The sequence below is a fragment of the Dendrobates tinctorius genome, unplaced genomic scaffold (genome assembly GCF_039654945.1).
Source record: "Dendrobates tinctorius isolate UK_male_01 unplaced genomic scaffold, ASM3965494v1 ptg000073l, whole genome shotgun sequence".
NCBI lineage: Eukaryota > Metazoa > Chordata > Amphibia > Anura > Dendrobatidae > Dendrobates > Dendrobates tinctorius.
Genome location: NW_027361741.1, coordinates 6,861,616 through 6,888,319, shown reverse-complemented (window position 1 = coordinate 6,888,319; position 26,704 = coordinate 6,861,616). Strand labels below are relative to the sequence as shown.

General features: G+C 44.7%; 1 protein-coding gene across 5 annotated transcripts in view; it reads right to left on the bottom strand.

Annotated features, from left to right (window-relative positions):
• ACACB (acetyl-CoA carboxylase beta) overlaps positions 1-26,704 on the bottom strand; it is a 398,726-nt gene that overhangs the window by 241,710 nt on the left and 130,312 nt on the right. Inside the window, exon 1 of one of the 5 annotated variants that reach the window (XM_073582606.1) lies at positions 18,401-18,547. The exons of the other annotated variants lie outside the window; for them this stretch is intronic. Within the exon in view, the coding sequence (XP_073438707.1) occupies positions 18,401-18,444 (44 nt within the window). The 5' untranslated portion in view covers positions 18,445-18,547. Of the gene's footprint in view, positions 1-18,400; positions 18,548-26,704 lie in introns of those variants that run through there. 5 annotated transcript variants of the gene reach the window in all.

Genomic DNA, 26,704 nt, shown 5'->3' with positions numbered 1-26,704 from the left:
TAGTGTTGGAGCTCAGTTCAAATAGGACCGTGAAGAACGCACATAGTGCTGAAACATGTAGTCCCTTGCTGGAATGCTACTAATTGATTGGAGTTCCTCATACTTTTTATGACATAATGGATTAATAATGAAGTTTTTTCAAATCTGGTGAACTTTCATCCTTTTGCTGGATCCCAATTTCCTATATATATATATATATATATATATATATATATATACACACAACTTATCGTGTCTGTCTGTAACCGAATTCGCGGGCTGCTGATTGGTCGCGGCCGCCAGGCCCCCGCCAGGCCGTAACCAATCAGCGACAGGCGCAGCTGTTTGTAACGGTAAGCTACGCCTGCCGCTGATTGGTCGCGGCCGCGACCGCTGATGACGTAACTCTCGCGAGAGCGAGAAAGAAGACCAACGTCACTCTCGCGAGAGCGAGAAAGACGACCAACGTCATCAGCGGTCTAGGCCGCAAAGCATTACTGGGAACGCGAGGCCGGGCGCGTGGAAAGAAGACAGGAGGCCGTCGGAAGGTGAGAATAACTTTTTTTTATTTTTTAATATTTTTGTACAGGGCCGCGGCAGGGATTGGTCGCGGGTACAGGGCCGCGTTGCTGATTAGTCGCGGCTACACGGAAAGGGGGGGTGAGGGGACCATGCATACCAGGATTGGTGGGTGAGGGGACCATGCATACCAGGATTGGGGGGTGAGGAAACCATGCATACCAGGATTGGGGGGTGAGGAGACCATGCATACCAGGATTGGGGGGTGAGGAGACCATGCATACCCCAAAAGGGGGGTAAGAGGACCATGCATACCAGGATTGGGGGGTGAGGGGACCATGCATATCAGGAAAGGGGGTCAGGGGACCATGCATACCAGGATAGGGGGGTGAGGGGACCATGCACACCAGGATAGGGGGGTGAGGGGACCATGCGCACCAGGATAGGGGGGTGAGGGGACCATGCACACCAGGATAGGAGGTGAGGGGACCATGCATACCAAAAAAGGGGGGTGAGGGGACCATGCATACCAGGAAAGGGAGGTGAGGAGACCATGCATACCAGGATTGGGGGGTGAGGGGACCATGCATACCAGGATTGGGGGGTGAGGGGACCATGCATATCAGGACTGGGGGGTGAGGGGACCAGGCATACCCCAAAAGGGGGGTAAGAGGACCATGCATACCAGGATTGGGGGGTGAGGGGACCATGCATACCAGGAAAAGGGGGTGAGGATACCATGCATAACAGGATTGGGGGGGTGAGGGGACCATACATACCAGGACAGGGGGGTGACGGTGAGCATACATACCATGATTGGGGTGTGAGAGGACCATGCATACCAAGAAAGGGGGTGAGGGGAGGACCTTGCATACCAGGATTGGGGGGTCAGGGGACCATGCATACCAGGATAGGGGGTTGAGGGGTAGCATGCATATCAGGATTGGGGGTGAGAGAACCATACATATCAGGATTGGGGGGTGCATTATTATTAAATCTTCAAAAATAAACTGCATATATATTCTAGAATACCTGATGCGTTAGAATCGGGCCACCATCTAGTATTCTATATTCAATGACCTACCCAGCTCAACTTCGAATTGTTTATGAAGGCTCCTCCATATTTTGTACAACCCCAGCGGAGGCCGTGGAGTGGCTACGGTCCCCCACAGGAGCGAATGGAAAGTTACCCTGATCTATCTACTGTTGTCTCTACATGGGTGTATGGGGAAATGGAACTTCTTGATATCTGTAAAGATAGGAGCTCTTTCCGCCAGCGTCCAATATAATATCAATACCGGACACTGTGTTCAGTGAGGGTACCCTTTTTTTCGGACTACATCAGGAGAATGAGATTGTGCTCCTTCTTGAATCTTACTATGTTTTTTCTTGTTTTAGTATTGTTGGTTAAGGTTTATATAGATGCTGCTGCCGAACATCAATTATGCTATCTCTAAGGTTTATTATGTGTGACAATGTATATCATATCTGGATAAGGGAACATGGGATCTGAGGTAATATGTATGACCTGGAATGTGAGAGGTCTCAAATCCCCCTGAAAGAGAGTTAAGGTTTTTTCCCCATATTAAGCTTCACCGCCCTCACATTGTGGCTCTGGTTGAGACACATCTGACCAGGGATTCGGCCTGTTGTGTGCAGAAACCATGGGTACAATTATCTATACATGCATATGCATTTCATACTAGTTACTCTAGAGGGGTGTCCTTGTTAATCCACAGGGAAGTTAGATGGGAGGTTAGGGAAGCTCGGAAAGACCCTGAGGGACGTTTTGTTTTTGTGCATGCATCAGTAAATGTGAAAAACTACGTAATAATGCATGTTTATAACCCACCCCCAGCCAATATGTCAGTTATTAAAAAGGCTGTAAGATTTGCCCTAAATTATCCGGATGCATTAATCATGTGCATGGGAGATTTTAATCTTGTTATGGATAATTGTCTCGATAGACTTAGGGTACCGTCACACTTGGCGACGCACCAGCAATCCCAACAACGATGCGACCTGGTAGGGATCGCTGGTGCATCGCTACGAGGTCGCTGGTGAGATGTCAAACAGCAAGATCTCAACTGTGACGCAGCAACGATACGGAACAATTCGACGGTCATTTGGACCCTGTCTCTCAGACCTGTAGTACTGAGGTCGTTCGTCGTTGTCCCTGACCAGCGGTGTTACGATTGAGCCACCGTAGGAGGCAAAAACAGAAATGCTAGCTAGTCCTGAAAACCAGAGAAGTTGGCAACTATCAGATTGCAGACCCCTGAACCTATCAACACAACTAGCAGTAGCCGTGGGGGGTTCCTACGATGACCTAGACCCCTCGATCACAGCCGGAGAGATACATAGGCCTAAAGAAGGAAAGGGGAAATCTAACTGCCCCAGAGCAGACCCCAAAGCAATAGGCAGCCCCCCACATATAATGACGGTGAAGCAAGATGAAAACACTTACACAGACAAAAAGACAGGCTGAGCAAAGACGGGGCCCAAAAACTACCTAGATAGGAACGGATAGGAAGGCTGCTGTCTGCAATCTGCCAAAACCCTAACAGAGACAAAAGCCAACAAGCTGATATAAAAATGGCCCTGAAGCAACTAAGCTTAAAAAACTAAATCAGCACTCAGGTAATTTCAGAAGACAGAGCTCTAGGAACACTGCACACTCCAGCAGGGAGTGGCAGAATCCAAAACACAAGAAAAACAAAAACAAATCTTAGATGCAAAAAGGCAAAACAGAAAACTTAGCTTTAGGAGAGCAGGAATCAGACTGGTGTCCAAGAGTCCACAGAGAAATCACCCGCAGGGCAGAAAGGGCGTAGGCTGCCTTAAATCCAGTCAGTGACTCCACTCAGCCAATCGTCTTCATTAGTCTCAGGTGCCTGATAATCAGGCTCACTACCTTCCTTCACTAGAATAGGGAGTTCACCAGGCCTCAGTGACGGAGGGGAAAATGAACTCACAACAGTACCCCCCCCCTTGAGGAGGGGTCACCGAACCCTCAACAACGCTACCAGGGCGATCAGGGTGAGCCCGATGAAAGGCACGCACCGATCTTTTGGCATGAATATCAGAGGCAGAGACCCAGGAATTATCCTCCTGACCATAACCCTTCCACTTAGCCAAATACTGGAGTCTCCGTCTAGCCAGACGGGAATCCAGAATTTTCTCTACCTCATATTCCAAGTTACCTTCAACCAATACAGGGTCCGGAGGTGCCACCTCAGGCACAACTGGCTCAACAAACCTCTTCAACAAGGACTTATGGAACACATTATGGATCTTAAATGTGACAGGAAGAGCCAAACGAAAAGAGACCGGATTAATAATCTCCAAAATCTTGTAAGGTCCAATAAATCTAGGCTTAAACTTAGGAGAAGCCACCTTCATAGCAATATTTTTTGATGATAACCACACCATATCACCAATCTTAAACTGGGGACCAATGGTCCTATGTCGATTGGAAAACCGCTGGGCCTTTTCCTGGGAGAGAGATAACTTATCCACCACTTGGTCCCAGATCTGGTGCATTCTCTCCACCACAGTGTCAACACCTGGGCAGGCAGAAGGCTCCACCTGCCCTGAAGAAAATCGAGGGTGAAAACCAAAGTTACAAAAAAAAGGTGACATCAAAGTGGCAGAACTAGCTCTATTATTTAAAGCAAATTCGGCCAAGGGCAAAAATGAAACCCAATCATCCTGATCAGCGGAAATACAACATCTCAAATACGACTCCAAGGTCTGGTTTGTTCTCTCTGTCTGCCCATTGGTCTGAGGGTGAAAAGCAGAGGAGAAGGACAACTGAATTCCCAACTTGGAACAGAACGTCCTCCAAAATTTAGACACAAATTGAACTCCTCTGTCAGATACAATGTTCTCAGGAATCCCGTGCAAGCGAACCACCTGTTGCAAAAACAGAGGCACCAACTCAGAGGAAGATGGCAACTTAGGGAGTGGTACAAGATGAACCATCTTAGAGAACCTATCACAAATCACCCAAATAACAGTCATCCTTTGAGAGACAGGCATATCAGAGATGAAATCCATTGAAATATGGGTCCATGGCCTCCTGGGGACCGGCAAAGGCATCAACAACCCACTAGAGCGAGAACAAGATTTAGACCGGGAGCAAGTCCCACAGGACTGCACAAAATTCCTGACATCATGAGACAAGGTGGGCCACCAAAAAGAGCGACTCACCAGATCTCTAGTACCAAAAATACCTGAATGACCAGCCAATGCAGAGCAATGAACTTCAGACATCACTCTCTTCTTCCACTGGTCAGGAACATACAACTTTCCACTGGGGCAACGCTCAGGTTTGTCCTCCTGGAACTCTTGCAGAGCAAGTCTCAAATTGGGCGAGATGGCAGAAAGAACTACCCCTTCGCCTAAGATGGTGGCAGGCTTGGTCACCACAGGAGAATCAGCAAAGAAACTCCTAGAGAGGGCGTCAGCCTTGACATTCTTAGTTCCAGGAAGGAAAGAGACCACAAAATCAAAACGTGTAAAAAACAAGGCCCACCTAGCCTGTCTAGGGTTCAAGCGTTTAGCCGACTCTAGGTAAATCAAATTTTTGTGGTCAGTGAGGACCACAACTTGATGTTTGGCTCCCTCCAACCAATGTCTCCACTCCTCAAATGCCCATTTCATGGCCAACAGTTCCCGATTCCCCACATCATAGTTACGTTCAGATGAAGAGAACTTACGGGAAAAGAAAGCACAGGGATTCATTTTAGATGTTACCGGATCCTTTTGGGACATCGCTCCTGCACCAATCTCAGAAGCATCCACCTCTACCTGGAACGGGAGTGAGACATCAGATTGCCACAGAACCGGGGCGGAGGTAAATCTACGCTTCAGCTCCTGAAAGGAAGCAACCGCCTCCGGAGACCAATTCAACACATCCGCACCCTTCCTGGTCAGGTCAGTCAATGGTTTGGCAATACTAGAAAATTTTGCTATAAATTTCCGATAAAAATTAGCAAAACCCAAAAACTTCTGGAGGGCCTTCAAAGAAGTGGGCTGAACCCAATCATAAATGGCCTGTACCTTGGCCGGGTCCATTTCAATAGTTGACGGAGACAAAATAAATCCCAAAAAAGAAATTCTCTGTACTCCAAAAAGGCATTTTGATCCTTTGACATACAGAGAATTCTCTCTCAAGATCCGGAACACAGTCCGAATATGTTCCACATGAGAATCCCAATCCTTGGAGAAGATCAAAATATCATCCAGATAGATAATCAAAAATTTATCGACAAAGTCTCGGAAAATATCGTTCATGAAGCACTGGAAGACAGAAGGGGCATTAGTGAGCCCAAAAGGCATCACCAGGTACTCAAAATGTCCCTCCGGAGTATTAAACGCCGTCTTCCATTCATCCCCCTGCTTAATGCGGATAAGATTATACGCCCCCCTGAGGTCAAGCTTGGTAAACCAGCAAGCACCTCTGACTCTAGAGAATAGATCCGAAATCAGGGGTAACGGATACTGATATTTAATAGTAATTTTATTGAGGGCACGATAATCAATACAAGGCCTTAAAGAACCATCCTTCTTGGCCACAAAAAAAAAAACGGCACCTAAGGGTGAAGAGGATGGTCTAATATGACCCTTCTCCAACGCCTCCTTAATATAGGACCGCATAGCCTCGTGCTCGGGTACAGATAAATTGAAAAGCCGACCCTTAGGAAATTTACACCCCGGGTTTAGTTCAATTGCACAGTCATAACTCCTATGAGGAGGCAAGGACGCAGACTCATTCTCACTAAATACATCATAGTAGTCCGCCAAATAGTCAGGAACCTCATGCGACTGAGGAGAGGTGGAAAAAACCGGAGCCTCACTAAAGGTACACCGGCAACCCCAACTCACCACACAGACTTCCAATCCAAAACTGGATTATGAATCTGCAACCAGGGAAACCCCAGAACAACGGCATCATGCAGACCATGCAACACCAAAAATCTGCAATTTTCTTGGTGGTCTGGGGCGACCCGCATGACCAACTGGGTCCAAAACTGAGGTTTATTTTTAGCCAGAGGGGTAGCATCAATCCCCCTCAAAGGGATAGGCGTCTGCAGAGGTGTCAACGGAAATCCACAACGTTAAGCAAAATCCAAGTCCATTAGGTTTAGCGCTGCTCCCGAATCCACAAAAGCCTTGGCGGAAAATGTGGACAGGGAACAGATCAGAGTAATCGCCAAAAGAAACTTAGGCTGAACCCCACCAACAGAAAACGTGTGCGCAAAGCGTTTCTCACGTATAGGACAAACAGAAATAACGTGAGGCATCTCCACAGAAAAAACACAGCTTATTACGCCTTCTGAATTCCTGACGTTGCGCCTTAGACAAAACTCTATCACACTGCATAGGTTCGGACGTCTGTTCAACCGGTGGCAACACCTCTCGTGTAATCCTGCGTTCACGCAAACGCCGATCAACCTGAATGGCCAAAGACATAGAATCGTCCAGACCAGAGGGAACAGGAAATCCCACCATAGTATCTTTTACGGCTTCTGACAAACCCTTCCGAAAGAGAGCAGCCAAGGCACTATCATTCCAGGTAGTAAGTACTGCCCACTTTCGGAACTTTTGACAGTACAACTCTGCAGATTCTCGACCCTGGTTCAATGCTAACAGGGTCTTTTCAGCCTGATCAATAGCATTAGGCTCGTCGTACAGCAACCCCAAGGCTTGAAAAAATGCGTTCACATTAGTCAGAATAGGGTCATCTGGATTCAAAGAAAACGCCCAATCCTGGGGATCGCCGCACAGCAAAGAGATGACAATTTTAACCTGCTGCGCGGGGCTCCCTGACGAGTTAGGCTTCAAAGCAAAAAATAATTTACAATTATTTTTGAAACTCAAAAATTTAGATCGATCCCCAAAAAATACATCAGGTGTGGGGATTTTTGGTTCAACAGCATGTGAACGAGCAACATAGGCAGAAATTCCTCGCACTTCAGCAGCGAGCTGCTCCACACGATCAGACACTTGCTTTATCTCCATTGAGAGAAAAAAAAATTCCCCCTACGGCCTCAGAGATAAAGAGGAAAGAATATACACACACTTTTTTTTTTTTTTTTAAACACAATTCTTTCCTGCTATTGAGTACCCCAGGATCTGCGGTTAGGCGGGTGATTCTGTTATGATTGAGCCACCGTAGGAGGCAAAAACAGAAATGCTAGCTAGTACTGAAAACCAGAGAAGTTGGCAACTATCAGATTGCAGACCCCTGAACCTATCAACACAACTAGCAGTAGCCGTGGGGGGTTCCTACGATGACCTAGACCCCTCGATCACAGCCGGAGAGATACATAGGCCTAAAGAAGGAAAGGGGAAATCTAACTGCCCCAGAGCAGACCCCAAAGCAATAGGCAGCCCCCCACATATAATGACGGTGAAGCAAGATGAAAACACTTACACAGACAGAAAGACAGGCTGAGCAAAGACGGGGCCCAAAAACTACCTAGATAGGAACGGATAGGAAGGCTGCTGTCTGCAATCTGCCAAAACCCTAACAGAGACAAAAGCCAACAAGCTGATATAAAAATGGCCCTGAAGCAACTAAGCTTAAAAAACTAAATCAGCACTCAGGTACTTTCAGAAGACAGAGCTCTAGGAACACTGCACACTGCGATCTCGCTAGCGATTTAACTAAGTGAGACGGGAGCTTTAGACTGGATCATGGGATCTAAGGGGCCACTCCCTCTCCATCCCCATTATCACTACTCATGAATGGCAGCGGTTGGGTGGATCTGTGGAGAATGCGTCATCCTGAGGTTAGAGAATATACCTGTCACTCTTCCATTAGACGCTCTTTATCCCGTTTAGACTATATATTTGGTTCCAGTAACCTAGCGATGTGGGTGGGGGATGTGGAGCATGGGAACAGGGGTATTTCAGACCATAGTCCAATAATACTTAAACTCAGGTTCGGCCAGGCAAGTCACGGTATACTTCAAATTCGAAAGCCTGATAATTCGATAGTAACCACAACTGATATACTCCAATGTTTCCATAATTATTATAAAACATTATATAGCTCCAAAGGTAGTTTCAGCACAATGGAATGTCTTGAATACTTATCAGATGTAGCGTTTCCCACGTTAGGCCGTACTCAACAAGCCTTTTTGGATGCAGACTTTACTATGGAGGAAATAAATTGAGCTATTGCGGATCTAGCCTCTGGGCCGGATGGGTTTCCCACAGAAATGTACAGGAAGTATCGGGATGTTTTGGCGCCACTCCTCCTAAAGGTGTTCCGGGAAACTTGGGAGAGAGGCTCTCTATCAGACTCCTTTTATGAGGCAAATATAATACTTCTTAAGAAAGAGGGGAAAGAGCCCCTTGACTGTGGATCATATCGCCCCATATCGCTGGTAAATGTAGACTATAAGATCTTCACTAAGATCCTGGCCACTAGACTGAATTCATCTATTAATATTAGGAGAGTTCAGTAGGTGGTTCAGTACAGCTCCCTGGTGCCAGATAATAAGTGGGCTTTGGCCTCGTTAGACGCAGCTAAGGCCTTTGAGTGGTCCTTCTTATCCGAATGTTTCCAAAAATATGGTTTTGGTTCTAAATTTCGGAAGTGGATTGGCGCAATGTATATGAAACCAAGAGCCCGAATAATAAATAACTCTATATCCTAATCATTCTCTTTGGCAAGGGGAACACATCAGGGGTGTCCCCCTCTCCTCAGCCCTCTTTGCTCTCACGATCAAAGCTCTGGCGATACGTATAAGATCCACTCCGGTCATTAAGGGTATAGATATAGCAGGCCGTTTGGACACCATTGGCTTATATGTTGACGACATGGTGATATTCATGGATAACACAGAAGAAACACTACCACATGTGATAGCCACAATAGACAAATTTATTAATTATTCGGGATTATATATAAACTGGGATAAATCCGCTTTACTGCCTCTCTTCCACAGTCCAATAGATCACCTTGAAACGTTATCTCCACTGCCTGTTGTAACTAATTTTAAATACCCCAAAAAACAGTAAACTTGATTTACAACTCAATATTCTCCCGCTGTTGGAACTTGTCAAGCTCAAATTCGCTATTTGGAGCAAATTACCATTATCTGTCTCTGGACGTATTAACTTAATTAAAATGATCCTACTCCCAAAGCTTATTTATTCCCTCCAACATAGTGCAGTATTGATCCCTAAATCCTTTTTCTCTGGTCTAAATTCATTGATCTCATCCTTTATATGGGGACAGACCAGACCCAAACTCAAACTGTCCACCTTAAGTAGGTCTAGACAGAGGGGGGAGCAGCTCTGCTGGATTTCTTTTTATATTATTTGGCTGGGCAGATCAGAGCCTTGAGTAAATGAATACCCAATAATAATCTACCTAACTCGGAGAGTCATTTGGTCCATGCTGCATGGACCAACTGCTTATTGGGCTTTTTAGAAATAGATAAACCTAATGTCTCTGGATTATTACACCAGTCTTATATGACTCCGTTGCGATTATTTAGAATGGGGTGGTCTCAATCTTCAAAATGCCTAAGGTGTCATACAATTGATGTGGATTTTAGACATATGGTGTGGGGGTGCCCAATTATCCTACCCTTCTGGAAAGAGGTAACTTCGTTGTTGACCTCCCTTATATGCACTCCTGTTCCTCTTAATCCGTTGGTGTGTGTTTGGTGTGCTAGAGGAAGAGATTTGGGGGCACCATGTTAAAATTTTCCTACGTGAGACTCTTTTCTTAGGCTACTTTCACACTTGCGTTTTTTTTAGGTGCATTTTTTGCGCACACAAACAGATGAGAAAACCGCATCATGCGTTTGTGTGCCTTTTTTTGCGGATTTTGGTGGGTTTTTTAAAAAAAACGCATACGTGCGCATTACAATGCGCACCCATAGACTATAATGGGTGTTTTGCTGTAAAAAAAAAACGCATTGCGTGCGCATGCATTTTGGGGGGGCAAGTCGGACACACAAAAATGCAACAGGATGCATTTTGTGCGCCCGAGCGCACACTAAAGAAAAACGCATGCGCATACAAACGCGTACAAACGCATGTGTATGCGCACCTATGCGCATCCATGTAAAAGATAGGGGGGGAAAAACGCATGCTTTTTTTGCGCTAAAAAACAGCGCAAAAAAAAACGCAAGTGTGAAACCAGCCTTAGCCAGGAAAATATTGGCCTTGCGTTGGATGGGTAATGCACATCCATCTCTTAGAGCTTGGATTGAGTTGGTGAATTCAATCATACCTTACCAGCGGACAATGTATCAAAATAGGGGTTTGCTTGGGAAAGTTTAATAAGATTTGGGACATGTGGAATGCTTCTCACCTTACTATATCACCATGTAGACAATAGTTTTATACCATCATAATAGCTGTAGTGAAGAATACATTGATTCACACTTTATAGTTTCATGTCATTAGCACTGTGGAGGTTGTTTATGGCAGCAGGATAATAGTAGTTTTAGTTTTATGATCGATACGTTGAATGTAATGTATCACTTCGAGCTATGTATGCATAGCTAAACATATAGAATAACAAACAATGAATCCTTTTTTTTTCTCTCTTTTTAATTACCCCTTAATAGTCCATAGGTCTCGCAAGGGAGTGAGGATCTGTGGGATTGAAGTCTGTACAAATAGCTCATTATGCAAGCTTGTTGTTTTACCATAATGAACCCATATACATTACATTGGTTATGTACCAAATTTAAATGTTTGTTGCTGTTTAATAAACTAATTAAAAAAAAAAATAATAATAATTTGCATTTTTGCCTGTACTATTTAAATATTGCATATTTTCACAAATCAAATCGATCTGGTCCATAGACCACGTGAAAAATCTGTGGCTGCTGAACGGGAGTCCTGAGAACCGCCTTCTACATTTTGGGATCCATGGCCCTACTTTTGATTAGTCAGCCTGGTGCAACGTCGTCGCTGCGGTGTGCTGCGCCAAGAGCCGCAGATGCCATCGAGTAGAGGATGGGTTCCTGTTCAACAGCCTAAGTTACTAATGTGGACTAAGGCTACTTTCACACTAGCGTCGTGCACTGCACGTCGCTATGCGTCGTTTTGAAGAAAAAACACATCCTGCAAAAGTGCTTGCAGGATGCGTTTTTTCTCCATAGACTTTTATTAACGACGCAGTGCGACGCATTGCCACACGTCGCAACCGTCGCACGACGGTTGCGTCGGACCGTCGCCACCAAAAAACGTTACATGTAACGTTTTTTGGTGCGTCGTCTGCAGCATTTCCGACCGCGCACGCGCGGCCGGAACTCCGTCCCCCGCACCTCACAATGGGGCAGCGGATGCGATGAAAAACAGCATCCGCTGCCCCCGTTGTGCGGCGCTTCCACACTATGCGTCGGCAGTGCACGACGCTAGTGTGAAAGTAACCTAATTGACGTGTACAAACTCTAATTATTAGATATCTGTTTCAAATCATAATTCTGATTTAACCCCTTACTGACGGAGCCAATTTTTTTTAAATCTGACCAGTGTCGCTTTATGTGGTAATAACTCTAGAAAGCTTCAACAAATCCCACTGATTTTGAGACTGTTTTTTCGTGACACATTGTACTTTATGATAACAGTAAATTTAGGTCAATATGTTTTGTTTTTATTTATAAAAAATATCAGAAATTTGAGAAAAATGTTAAAAAATCAGGAATTTTCAAACTTTGAATCCTTATCCCTTTAATCCAGATAGTCATACCACACAAAAACATACATAAATAGCATTTTCCACATGCCTGCTTTACATCAGCACCGTTTGTAAAATGTTCTTTTATTTTGTTAGCATTTTAGGAGGTTTAAAAATGTAGCAATAATTTTCATTTTATCAAGGAAATTTACAAAAAAAAAATTTTTCTTAGGGACCTATCCAGGTTTGGAGTGACTTTGGGGGTCCTATATATTGGAAAACCCCCAAAAGTTATACCATTTTAAAAACAGCACCCCCTGACATATGGAAAACTGCAGTCCGGTAGTTTATTAACCCTTCAGGTCATTTTCAGGAATTAATGCAAAGTGGCATGACAGAAATTAAAAAGTGTATTTTTACCACCTAAATGCCGCTAACTTCTGAACAGGTTACAACAGCCCTCAGACTCTAAGGCTGCTATTTGGTCGTGAATTGCCATGGCAAACATCAGGACCACACAATCATGATTTCAGGGTGCCGATGGGGATAAAGAGGAAGCCCCCACACTCTGTTTGTTAACCATTTATATGATGTTGTCACTATCAGGCTATGTGCCCATGCTAGCATTTTTAAACGCTCAGGAAACTGATCCCCTTCCCAGAAAACCCGAGTCTTTTTTCTGCGTGATTATTGCGCGTTTTGTGCAAAAAAGCCGCGCGTTTTTGAAACGCGTTTTCTGGGAACATTGGGGAAGGCTAAAAACCGTCAGCAATGCGGAAACTAATAAGCATGCTGCGTTTTTAGCCGCTAAGCGATTCCTGAGCGGTTAAAAACGCCTGCATTGGCACAAAAAGCCAAAAAAGCATGCAAATTAATTTGAAGCATCTTTTAAGCGTTTCTGCAGCGTCTGATCCGGCACAAATGCTGCAGAAACGCTTAAAAAAATACAACGTGGGCACACAGCCTTAACAGCAGCATCTAAGGGGTTAAAATGATTTGGACGGTGCAAACACTGATCGTGGCTGATGCAGCAATTTGTCAGCTATAGTGGACAGCCGACAGCTGCTGGATTGTCACCTGTATGGGGATGCTATTCTCTTATATCTCACGTCAGTTAAAAGACGTATTGGCGGTCATTAAGTCAAGGGATAATACAAATGTTGTGGTCATCCACCCAGAATCAAGGCTTTTTTGGTGCTGCAGTATCTGTAAGTCCTTTATCTAGCAGACAGATCTGCAAAAACGTTACAACTGTGTCAAAGCGCCTTCTCAGTTCTGATTCTATTCGATATTCTTTCCTTCACTCAATGGTATAGACAGCAGCTCAGAGGGGGTTATACAACGATCTTCACAATGCGAAAAGGGAAAAGCATGTACAGTCTCATGGAGGGCAGAGAAGGGGAAATACATTCAGAATAGAAGCTGTGCTTATATGAGCTAATGAAGAATGCAGCACCCTGGATACACACAAAGTTCATATCAAGCATGTATTACTGGGAGAAACACTCCTACAAAAAGAAATATCTGAAACATGGATCAGGCTGCAAACTGTATACTGGGAGGCTGAAGATGAAAGAAGAAATGAAGACTGCAGACTGAAACTTAGTGCAATCTGCGGTGCATTCTCACAGTTAAAGGGGTTGTCAACACTTTTTTTTTAAATATATTACCAAGGACCAGAATGTGCTCAAAAATTATAAAAAAGGCCCATGCTCAACTACCCATCTCCCTCTGCTTCTCTGTACTGCCGTCTGGGCCTTAGGTATATGGTATGGGGAAGTGGCGACAGATTGCTAGGTAAATAAGTGCTTTTTATTAATACAGCAAAAAATTGTTACATTCTTAGAAGTAAAACTGTATTGCAAGAATGACACAGTGCTGTAATCGTAATGTGCACCCCTCCCAAGAACGCGTAAACAGAATGGTAATCAGCTCCACAACACAGTAAAATTATCTTATGTTAGGCAGCGTTCCACAGAGCTGTGTTTAACAACCATCAGGAAACCCTTTACCTTGGGGCAGTACTAATATAATAGCTTTTCGGTGCAAGTCCTTCCCTAAGAGCTGCAATAACATCCTGCTGACCATTCATCTGAGCAGTATACTAAACACTGAGGAGTAAATAGTGTCGATTGTTCTCATTCTAGCAGGTTGCCACATCTAGCACAACATCTTCAAGGTGCCCGAGTCAACTGTCATTTCTGCAGAATTTCATTACTGTTCCCAAGTGTCCACGGCCAGTGCTTTGGAATGTGACTGTGCCACTGTTGGGCTAACTTGCAACTAAAGTTGCAAATTAACTGCATACCTAACTGGATAATGAGGAGTGAGGGCTAACTACAACTAAGGCCGGTATCGTTTTTCCATGGATGCCACACGTACCCATTATAACCTATGGTACTGTGCACATGTCCGTGCAATTTTTATCGGGTAGCACAGAAGACAAGGGCCAATACAAGTCTATGGGTCCATAAAAAACCCATACAACGTCCGTGTTTAACATTACAAAGTATAGGAGCAACTTTAGAATTTGCTTTTTTTTATCAATACCGGAAAAACATTGATTTTTCACATATGGACACGTGAAGGAGGCCTTAAACATATCAGAGATAACTACACTGAAATTATGTGAGAGCCACAGTACAACAATATACATATGGTCTTGGAGTATCTACACTGATTTACATAACTGGAGAATATATGTGATGGTCAGCTATGCTCACAAAGTGATTTTAAAGAGAATCTGTCATCAATTTTTTTGCCTATAAGCTGCGGCCAACGGCATCAGGGGCTTATCTACAGCATTCTGTAATGCTGTAGATAAGCCCCCGATGTACCCTGAAAGAGAAGAAAAATGAGTTAGATTATACTCACCCAGGGGTGTTCCAGGTCTGGTTCGGGTCCGGAGGGAGTTGCGGTCCGATGCCTCCCATCTTGCAGCGATGACGTCCTCTTCATTCCTGTCCGTCGTGGCTCAGGCGCACTGCTCTGCCCTGTTGAGGGCAGAGCAGATTACTGCAGTGCGCAGGCGCCGGAAGAGGTCCAGCGCCTGTGCACAGCAGGACTCTGCTCTGCCCTCAACAGGACAGAGCAGTGCGCCTGAGCCACGACGGCCTGGAATGAAGAGGACGCCATCGCTGCAAGATGGGAGGCGCCGGACCGGGACTCCCTCCGGACCCGGAACGCCCCTGGGTGAGTATAATAATAATCTTTATTTATATAACACCAACATATTCCACAGCGCTTTACAGTTTAACAGTTTTAAAACACAAGTCATAAGTAACGTTAACCATACATTAAAGCACAATAAGACGACCCTGCTTGTGACAGCTTACAATCTACGAGGTGGGGGAGATACAAAGTACAGGTGTGTATTTATTTACAATGGTGTTTTTACAATGATGGTCCAGCCATCTTGAGGGATGGATGTAGATAGTGAATGGGCTACACACGCACACTTACACATAGAATGACTTTGATTAGTAAGTGTGATAGGCCGCTCTGAGCAAATGTGTTTTGAGGGAGCGCCTGAAACTATGCAAATTGTGAATAGTCCTAATTTCTTGGGGTAGAGCATTCCAAAGGATTGTCGCAGCGAAGGAGAAGCCTTGGAGTCGGGAGTGGGAGGTACGGATTAGTGCAGAGGTTAGTCGAAAGTCGTTTGCAGAGTGCAGCAGTCGGTTAAGCCGATAGACAAAAATGAGGGAGGAGATGTAGGGGGGGTGCTGCACTATGGAGAGCTTTGTGGGTGAGAAGAACTTTGAATTGGATCCTATAATGAATGGGCAGCCAATGTAATGACTGACGAAGAGCGGACACGTCCGAGTACCGATTAGCCACATGGATGACACTGGCTGCTGCATTAAGTATGGACTGGAGAGGGGATAGTCGAGTAACGGGGAGACCAATTAATAGCGTGTGGCAGTAGTCCAGGCGGGAGTGAATCAATGCTACAGTGAGGGTTTTTGTTGTTTCCATGGTGAGAAAAGGGCGGATTCTAGAGATGTTCTTTAGGTGTAAGCGGCAAGAGATTGTATATGGGATGTAAAGGAGAGATTGGTGTCAAACATAACAGCGCGCCTGCTGCCGGGGTGTTATTATGGTGCCGCCCACGAAAAAGGAAATGTCAGATTTAGGGAGGTTAGTAGACGATGGGAGCAGAAGTAGTTGTTTTTGAGAGCAGACATGATGTTGGAGACTGTGGACAGTCACTGGCGTTCTGTAGTACAGCGGGGGTAAGGTCGGGGGATGATGTGTATAGTCATCAGCATAAAGATGGTACTGAAAGCCAAATCTGCTGATGGTTTGTCCAATTGGGGCCGTGTATAATCTAACTAATTTTTCTTCTCTTTCAGGTAACATGGGGGCTTATCTACAGCATTACAGAATGCTGTAGCTAAGCCCCTGATGCCGATGGCCACAGCTGATAGATTCCCTTTAAAGTGAAAAATATATTTGCAGCGGAAAATGAGGTAGAAACCCAGGGGTGACTCTCTCTCCATGTTAAAACTGAACAGCACAATGACCAATGTAATTCAATAAGGCTGCTCAGGTAACAGGTTTTTCACATGGACTATCTAATATGCTGCAGTCAGGAAAAACGCTCCGCATTTCCTTCTCCGTGGGTGATTCGCAGGCGTCTGTGGACGCATAGTGGACATGAGATTTCTAGAAATCCCATCCACTATGCCGTAACATCTGGACGCTGCATAAAGCGTCCAACCCGTAGCAGTTCCTGATCGTGGGCACATAAACTCATATCTATTCTATTAGGGTAACTTCTATCCGTGAAAAACACAGAACTCGAACATGAAAAAACATTTGCGCGAGGCCTTATTTCCATTTATCGCACGTAATGGTAGCCTGCAGCACACAGAAAGCCAATCTGGCCTCCGGCAGCACACATTGTGGATCCGGACAGTATGTTGGGGATACTTATACAGATCCTGGGTAGTGATCGGCTCATGCAGCATTATGTGAATACCGCATTATATTGATGGTAAAAAGTGCTTGTATTGTACGGTCAGCCATTTACCCACTGTATCCCGCCTATTTCCTTACGGATTATAAACCTGGGAGCAGGACCCTCACTCCTGTATCCGTTGATTACTTTAGGTCCCCTCTGGATTGTAAAGTGCTGCGGTATAGAAATGAAAATTATTACATGTGTCACCACTTTCGGTTGAATGCATACTTCATTGGCTTCAGGAGTATGAAATGTTCTTTACCTGCATTTAGGCTAGTTTCACATTAGCGTTTTTTTGCGCAGCGCATCGGGCGCATAAAAAACGCAAAGAAAAACGCAAAACAAACGCGCGTTTTTTTAACGTCATGCGCACGCTGATGTGTAAAAAAAATGCAGCGTTGTTTGCGTTTTACATGCGTTTTTGCATGCGTTTGCCTTTTTTATGCGCATGCGTTTTTAAGTGTGACGTTTTTTCCATTGTCTAGAGAACATTCTAGACTTGTTTAACTCAAAAACGCATGCGCAAAAAAACGCAAGCGTGCGCAAGACCATGCGCACGCATGCGTTCCCATAGGCTCCAATGTGGTGTTTTTGCGCATTCCGTGCGCAAGCGTTTTTTTGACGAGACAGGGCGGAACCAAAAATGCAACATGTTGCGTCTAGCGCGCCTGGCGCAAAAGACAAAAAAACGCATGCGCACGAAAACGCAAGTATGCGCAAGACCATGCGCACGTCATGTTAAGTATAGGTGCGCAGTGCGCATGCGCACGGGTGCGCACGATGCGCTGCACACAAAAGCGCTAATGTGAAACCAGCCTTACCATTGCCTCAGGGGCAAAGTAGAAAGTATGTATAAGCAAATCGATACATTCTAGAAACTTCCTAAATCTATCAGCTATGACAAAGCCGCTCCGCTCTGAAGTATCTCGGGGGCATTCTTTCCATTTACGTCACGGCGCGGGGCCATATTCCCACACTGGAGGATGGAGCCCATATACTGTACGTGTGATAGTCCTCCAGTCCTGGCCAGCAGGGTATGATATTTGGGCAGTTCTCCAGGGTGATAGTACTGCAGCACTGGGGAGCAGAACTCCATGCCTTCCTCACATGTCCTCCATACATGGGCTCCAGCGCTGCAATAGTTATGGCTCCACTGCCCCGGAAGATGTTGCAGGCAGCCCCCAGCGTCAGTGCCCTTGTAGTGTGACTGTGCAGGACTATGGAGGCAGCTGTCCACGTGTGTGCGCTCCCAGGAGCAACATGAAGTTACCACTGACCTCGTTATACAGGGAACCCAGCGGCTGCTGTCCTGACTGTCCATTCTGAAACGGCACCCACAACCCTGCCCCTTCTCTTCCGTCCCTCCACTAACAAATTCACACGCCGCCTGCCCAAGTCTCCTCTCCCCATCAGCTCGGTATTCACTAGCGGCCTCTAGCGGTGAAGTGTGGAACGGCACCGAGTACCGAGGAGCCAATGCATGGCTCCGAGGACTGCCGAAGGGGGGCGCTGCTGGGTTGGTTACTGAGGCAGCGTGTGAGACCATATCTTAACCCCTTAATCACCCGGCCTGAGAGACTGAATGACTTTCGTTCATTATTATCTCCAGATTTCAGCAGACATAACTTTTTTTTCTTTACCATGAGGCCTTTTTATGTGGAAAAACATTTCATTTTTTTGATGATAGCATATTATATCAGGCTGTCTTTTTTTTGCAACTCAAGTATAATAAAGAAAAAGCAATTTTTGGTATAATTTTTCTTACAGTTGAAGTAGCACACTATTGCAGCAATTATTTGTTAGTAGGAGTGTTCGCATATCGCGTTTTTGCTGCCAAATAGCCGCATTTTACTTCAGAGGAAGGTGACTGACTTTTCTGAAGGCTCCCGCACACGCTGCTTATTTTGTCCTTGCAGATTTGAAGCGGTCTCATATCTGCAACGTGTCAATTCTCTCAGCATCCAGGCAGCGCGTTTCACTCATCCTCATGAATGGGGGGAAAAAAACCATCAAAAACACTGCTAAAAGGTGCGTTTCTGCAATGCCGCGGTGTGTCCTGCCAAGAGATGTGTTTTAGATATACTTTAACGTGTGCACATGCCCTATATTTATATTACTATTTTTTAATTACTAAAATGTATTTCATATGATGAAAAAAAAAGAATTTTCTGCCGAATAACTTTTTATCTTATGCTTCACTTTTGAAGCCATTTTTTTTCAGATCATAAAAGTTCTCCGAGGAACGTTTTTTTTCCATTTATTGTGAATTTTTCCCACTATAGGAGCTCATGCAGATATCAGTGATTGCAAAAAAACTGACCAATTCTCATCAATGTTTGGTCAGTATCAGTCAGCTTTAGGCCGCTTTCACACATTGTGATATATCTGGTACCAGAGATGTGTTTGTGTGTGTAATACTTGCGGCACACGTGTGCCATTCATGTGCCCCATCAGTACTACACGGACAGACGCCAGCGAAGAAGCGTTACAATAAGCGCCTTGTGCTGAAGACCACTCTCATCATTCTCCCCTGCTCTGCCAGCGATCAGGGGAGAAAGATGAGAGTTATACTTAACCGATAGCGTCAGCAACAGGCGGCGACTGCGCTATCAACAAATAAATTAAAAAAATGGCGTGGGTTCCGCTATATTTTTGATAACCAGCCAGGCAAAACTCACAGCCAGGGGCTGCAAGCCTCAGCTGTTAGTGTTTGCAAGGCTGGTTATCAAGAATAGAGGGGTCCCCACACTGTTTTTTTTTTTACTTATTCAAATAAATAATTTTTTTTTTAAAAAGTCGACTTGGTGTCCCCCTCCTTTTTTGACAACCAGCCTTGCTAAAGCAGACAGCTACAGGCTGGTATTCTCAGGTAGTAAGGGGCCATTGATATAGGCCACCAGCCTAAAAATAGCAACCCGCAGGCACATCTATTAGATGCACCAATTCTGGCACTTTGCCTGGCTCTTCCCACTTACCCTGTAGAGGTGGCAAGTGGGATATTTGTGGGGTTGATGTCACCTTTGCATTGTCAAGTGACATCAAGCCCATGGATTAGTAATAGAGGTATCTGTAAGACACCTATACATCACTAATCCTATAGTTTTAGAAACAAGATCAGTCGCATAATGAAACTAGGGGAAACATCACCAATTGGCGAGCAACCCAGCTAGGAAAACACACCAACTCCAATAAATTATAATATACCAGAGAAACAGGAGTGCACGGTGGAAACAAAAGAAATAAATAAATAAAAATGTTTATTGTACATACAAAAATACATAAAAGGTATAACAAAATAGTCATAGTGCACCAAGGAACATGCAGGCAAGCAAAGGGGCACCCATCTGACAGTATAATCCTATATTTGTAAGCGCTCCGGTCAAGTGACCCCAAAGAAGAAATAATAAAGACAATGCAGCTTACCGAGGTGAATAGATGTCAGAAAGAGGGCCCCACAGCCAGATGTCCGCCCCCGACGCGCGTTTCGCAAGCACTGATGCCGCTTTCTCAAGGGGATGGTAAGTGGTGAGGAATAGGACCTTAAAGTAGCTCATGTGATGTGTCACGTGGGGTGAATCGGCCAATGGGAGTGGTTTGTAGTGGCGCGTGCGCAGTGTGCGCGCCAGGTCCTCTGCAGGGCCCGGGCGTCATGCCATCACAAGCACAAACGGGATAAAATTATCCCGGTGTGCATGGAGGCATAGAGACGCCCTGCAGCCAGAAGACACAGGCGCACACCACCGCGGACGCGCACCCCCGCCTTGGCTCACCCAAAAGGTCACGAACGAATCATGGTAACAAAGTGCAGTTGTAGCCGTAAAGTGCCTAGTGCATATAAGTTTAAATGCATCCCCCAAAGCGATGATATTGAGATCACAATAATAGAAAGGGGGGAGAAGCAAGAGATTTTAAACCATAATATAGGGAAAACAACTGCAGATAAATCGAAATAAATAATACAGCCCACAAAGGAACTTACTGACAAAAATCACCCACGAGACAACATAAACATATACATCATAGGTGGATAAATAAGCCAATGACGCGACGCAATATATAAAGTCACAGATTACATAAATTAAGCTGCAGTATAGATAGAAATCATGTCATAGTGAGTCCATAGTTGCGATCTGATTCCAAGTTCCTGCAGCCATTTCGGATATAGAAATCCTAAGTGCGTCACGGCAAAGAAAAAAAGGAAGGTCCTATAATCACACAGAAATAAGAAAAATAGGAAAAAGGAGAAAATTAAAATCTCAGGGATTCAAATACTTATATTAAATTAATATCGAATCCTATGGCCTCCTTCTCGATTGAGCTTCAAAAGATCTTATATAGGGCTTATGAATCCAACATTATTTCTAAAAAGGTCCTGGATGGCCTAGTTATTCTTAACCCTAAGGTGCCAACGTTTTACCTTTTACCTAAAATCCACAAGGATGCCCTCTTTCTGACATCTATTCACCTCGGTAAGCTGCATTGTCTTTATTATTTCTTCTTTGGGGTCACTTGACCGGAGCGCTTACAAATATAGGATTATACTGTCAGATGGGTGCCCCTTTGCTTGCCTGCATGTTCCTTGGTGCACTATGACTATTTTGTTATACCTTTTATGTATTTTTGTATGTACAATAAACATTTATATTTATTTCTTTTGTTTCCACCGTGTACTCCTGTTTCTCTGGTATATTCTAATCCTATAGTTGTATGATAAATAAAGACACAGCCAGAATAAAGTCCTTTATTTGAAATAAGACTAAACAGTTTTCCATTTTTATTTAAAGATAACAAACACAGTTATATTCACCTAACGCCTAATTCCACCTAAGCCCTCGTCTCCTCTAATAAAACAAAAATAAAAAAACAATATCTCACCTGTCCGCAGTAATCCATGTCTGGGGGATAAATAGTTTTTAACCTGGATAGTGCCATGATGCGACCATCCAGGCTGAGAACCACTGATGAATGAGCTGCTGCAAGCGCAGCCTCAGTGACCGGCGGTGATGTCACCGAGGATACCTCTGGTCACTGAGGCTGCGTTCCCAGTAGGGCTGAACTGTGGTGACCTCAACACCGTGGGAAAGAGTCAGTGATGAAGTCACCGCTGTTCAGCTCAGTAAGTTAACAGTAGATCACCATAAGAATTGCTCACCGTAATCTGCGGTGGAAGTCACTAACTTGAACTGCTTATTTTCTGCTACGATTTTGGTGCGTTTTTGTTAGGGTACATTTGTTTCTTGAGCATGCTGATAAAGTTTAGTGCATAAAAAAAATCTGATTCTATTTCTTCAGGTTTTGGCACAAACAATGCAGCAAAACTTGATACCTGCGTTTTTTGCACTACCCATTGCTTCAATGGGTGAAAACGCTGAAAAAAGTGACATGCTGCGTTCGGCAAAAACCAAGGTATTCTACAAAATACTGAAGACAAAAAAACAAGCTGTGTGCCCTCCAACCCAGCAACACTTATTTATGAGTAAATTCCCTGCCTAACCAGCCCTGTATAATGTTTTTCTGTACAGATGAAGTTTAAAGCATTTATTTTGTCCCCATTTCTTATGCTAAGGTGGGCTTTCACATGTCGAAGGGGCATTGGTTGCCCCAGACTAGTCAGCCGTCTTTCCATGATTTCATATCTCTCTGCACAAACGGCATAGTCTCCGCTCAAGCAAATCTGGGGCATGTGCACCGCTCATTCCGGCAGTGTCACTGTGTCTCTGAAGCCAGGTGTGTGCTTCCCGTCTTCAGAGGAACACACTGTGCATGACCGGAGGCTATCTCCTGAACTTCCAGTCATGAGTAGGGCATGCCTCTAAAGCCGGGAAGCGCACACCCAGCTTCAGTGACGCAACGATGCCGGAATGAGTGACGCACAGGCGCCAGATTTGCATGAACAACGATGATGCCGCCGCTCGTGCAAATTATGCTACAACACCCACAAGTGCATAACATGGAAAGAGGGCCGACTAGTCTAGGGCAACTAATGTCCCATCAACTAGTCAAAGCCCTAATTAGCATAGGAAAATGGGGACAATATAAATGCTTTTTTAACCCATTTTGCGTTTCTGTTTCTCGCTCCCCTTCTTCCCAGTGTTAGGCGTCGGGTTCCTGCCACTGCACAGCAGGAATCCAGAGCCTTGCACCAGATTCATTGGTCCCGGCGCTCTGCCCAGGCCAACTCCGTGGGTTTGCTTGCTGCTGCCACCTCTGGCACAGCTATGACAATGCATGCTGCTCAGCAGCGAGATTCTCCAGGGACTAAGTCCTCATGTCAGGCCACTGGGCATGCCCGTGGAGTGATCTCCCATTGGAGATCGAGGGTCACGTGCTCAAGTCCTGCTCGTGTTCGGATTGGCCCATCCGAGAAGCCAGGAAGGTCCCGGACGCCCGTGGCTATAAAAGGTTCACATGGCCTCTCGCCCATGCGCTAGGATAGACTGTATTTACAGACTATGAGGAGTGAGTGATGTATGCACGTATGAATGTCTCTGGTGAATGACTCATTAAGAAACCCCTACCCTTTGTACGCTTGTGTTGTGCAGCCTAGCCTGCTAGCGCCCAGGCTTAGGTAGGTCTGAGGTTGAGTCAGGCATCAGGCCTCACCAGGGACTCGGCACGCCTCAGTGCACGTGCTCCATAGCCAGCGTCTATAGCGGCGCTCACGGCAGCGACGCCGCACGTTCAGTGGGCCCAGAAGGACTCTAACCCCGTGTCCTTGGGGTAGAGTTCTGTGGCTGTACACTATGCGCTCTTTTAGCCGAGCTATGTGAGCACAAACAGGCTCCAGCGTTTATGTTCAGCGGTAGTGCGGCTCTGTGAAGCAAGAATCCGCCCCTGTACACACCGGGTGACGTTAACCCGCGTGTGTTCTTATAGTATACCGCCATATAGCATCCGCCATTACTGAGCAGCAGGTTACCACCCCTACACGATGGACCCCGGGCTGCGAACGCACCTTATTATCTTTATAATTTGGTGCGTTATGCCAGCCCTAACACCCAGAGCCATAACTTTTTTATCTTTCCGGCAATATGACCATGTGAGGGCTAATTTTTTGCAGGACGAGTTGTACTTTTGAACAACATCATTGGCTTTACCATATTGTATACTCGAAAACGGGAAAAAATTTCCAAGTGTGGAGAAATTGCAAAGAAAGTGCTATTCCACAACTGTTTTTTGGATTTTTTTTAATATGTTCACCAAATGCTAAAACTGACCTGCCATTATGATTCTACAGGTAATTACGAGTTCACAGACACCAAACATATCTAGGCTCTTTTTTAATGTACGTGGTAAAAAAAAAATCCAAAGTTTGTTTGTTAAAAAAAAAAAAAAAAAAATTGCGTCATTTTCCAAGACCCGTAGTGTCTCCATTTTTCAGGATCTGGGGCCGGGTGAGGGCTTATTTTTTGCATGCCGAGCTGACGTATTTAATGATAACAAGTAGGTGTGTAAACAATCTTTTGATGCAATGTTGCGGTGACCCAAAAAAACGTAATTCTGGGGTTATGACTTTTTTCCCCCAATGCCGTTTACTGATCGGATTATAGCTTGATATATCGGGCGATTCTGAACGCCGCGATACCTAACGTGTGTTTGATTTCTTTATGGGACGAAAGGGGGGTGATTTGAACTTTTTTATATTTATTTTTTTAATATTTTTTAAAAACTTTTTTTTTTTACTTTTAGCATGCTTCAATAGTCTCCATTGGAGACTAGAAGCTGCAGTTGTCCGATCGCCTCTACTACACACATGCGATGATCAGATCGCCTGTGTGTAGCAGAAATGCTCACTTGCTATGAGCACCGACCACCGTGCGGCGCTCATAGCACTCCGGCTATGAAAACCACAGAGGTCTGCTGGAAACCTCTGCTTGTCATGTCAACCCATTGGTGACCCGCGATCACGTGATGGGCAGGATTTCTGGCGTGCTTCCAGTAAGTGCAAGTTAAATACTGCTGTCAGAGATTGACAGCAGCATTTAACAGGATAACAAGCACGGGTTGATCGCGATTCCACCTGCGGCTGTTAGAGGCACATGTCTTAGGCTACGTTCCCACGATCAGCTTTTGGTGATTTTTTGACACGGCAGAATTTCTGCTCCTATTATTTAAACTACGTTACTTGTTTTTATCACATTTTTGATGATGCATTTTTTGTCTCTTTTTTGTGAGTCATGCTTTAAGTAAATCTGCTTTGTTTTTGATACTCCCTAGCTTTGATATACAGGTGCTTGTCACAAAATCAGAATATCATCAAAAAGTTAATTTATTTCAGTTCTTCAATACAAAAAGTGAAACACATGTATTATATAGAGTCATTACAAACAGAGTGATCTATTTCAAGAATTTATTTCTGTTAATGTTGATGATTACGGCTTACAGCCAGCCAATGAAAACCCAAAAGTCATTATCTCAGTAACTTAGAATACTTTATAACACCAGCTTGAAAAATTATTTTAAAAGCTGAAATGTTGGCTTACTGAAATGTACAGCTCTGGCAAAGATTAAGAGACCACTGGGCAATTTTATAAAAATCAGATTTTCTACATGTCTGACAGCCATTCCATTCCAGTGTCAGTTGAATTCCAACCAGAGTGCAGCTTGTGACGGGAGTATTCTCCAGAGCAAGGAGGGACAACAGGCCTGGGAACGATCCAACAGATTTATTGACCAGAACACAGGAACAACACGAAGGTAATTTGCAGAGTCCCAAAATAAGTCCACAGGAAACTGATTCGGGGGCACCTCCCGACAATCCTTGTGCCAGATCACAAAACCATAGTCCTTTTAGAGTCCCAGAAATCCGCCACGATCACACTAAGGCCGAGGCTTCCTCAGACAGCCTCGCCCTTCTCTTTCAGCATCCAACTCACATCTGATGGGTCACACATAAGTCCATTGTCTTGGGCTCCTGGGATCAGCCCAAGTGTAGGGGAGTAGAAGTTCCCACCTCCTAGTCAATGGTTTGGTCCATCGCATGGCTCCGAGGTGTCTATGAGGATGTGTATTGTGAGTCCTCCCGCTGCTGAGGAGATCAATGGTGATTCCCCTAGCTGTGTTGACCCAAGCCTGAATTCAATTATGGTCTAGATACACAAGTCTTGTGGAAAGGAGACAGGTTACTTACATAGTTACATTATAGTCCCAGAGACACAGGCAATGGGGAAAGGAAACATATTGTTACAGGTATACACAAGACATTGCAAAGTATTGGGGAAAAATACATATCATGACACAGCTCATTCTACTTAATGTGCTTCTCATTAGGTGATCACCTGAACCAAATCTTATTTAATGAAGGAAAGTATAAAAAAAACCCTGCTGTGGTGTTCATAATCCTCTTGCAATAGGACAAGCTGCATGGCAAAACAAGTGCTAGTAATATCTCAAAAGTAATAGGAATGAAAAAATAACTTTTAACCATGCCAAAGGAGTTGAAAAGAATGACTCTACACTGATCAGGATGACCGTCATCTTATTTGAATGTCACTCAGCAACCGCAAGATGACATCAAGTGACCTTCAAAAGGAATGACAAATGGCAGCTGGGGTGAAGTGCACAGCAAGAATAGTTCGTAA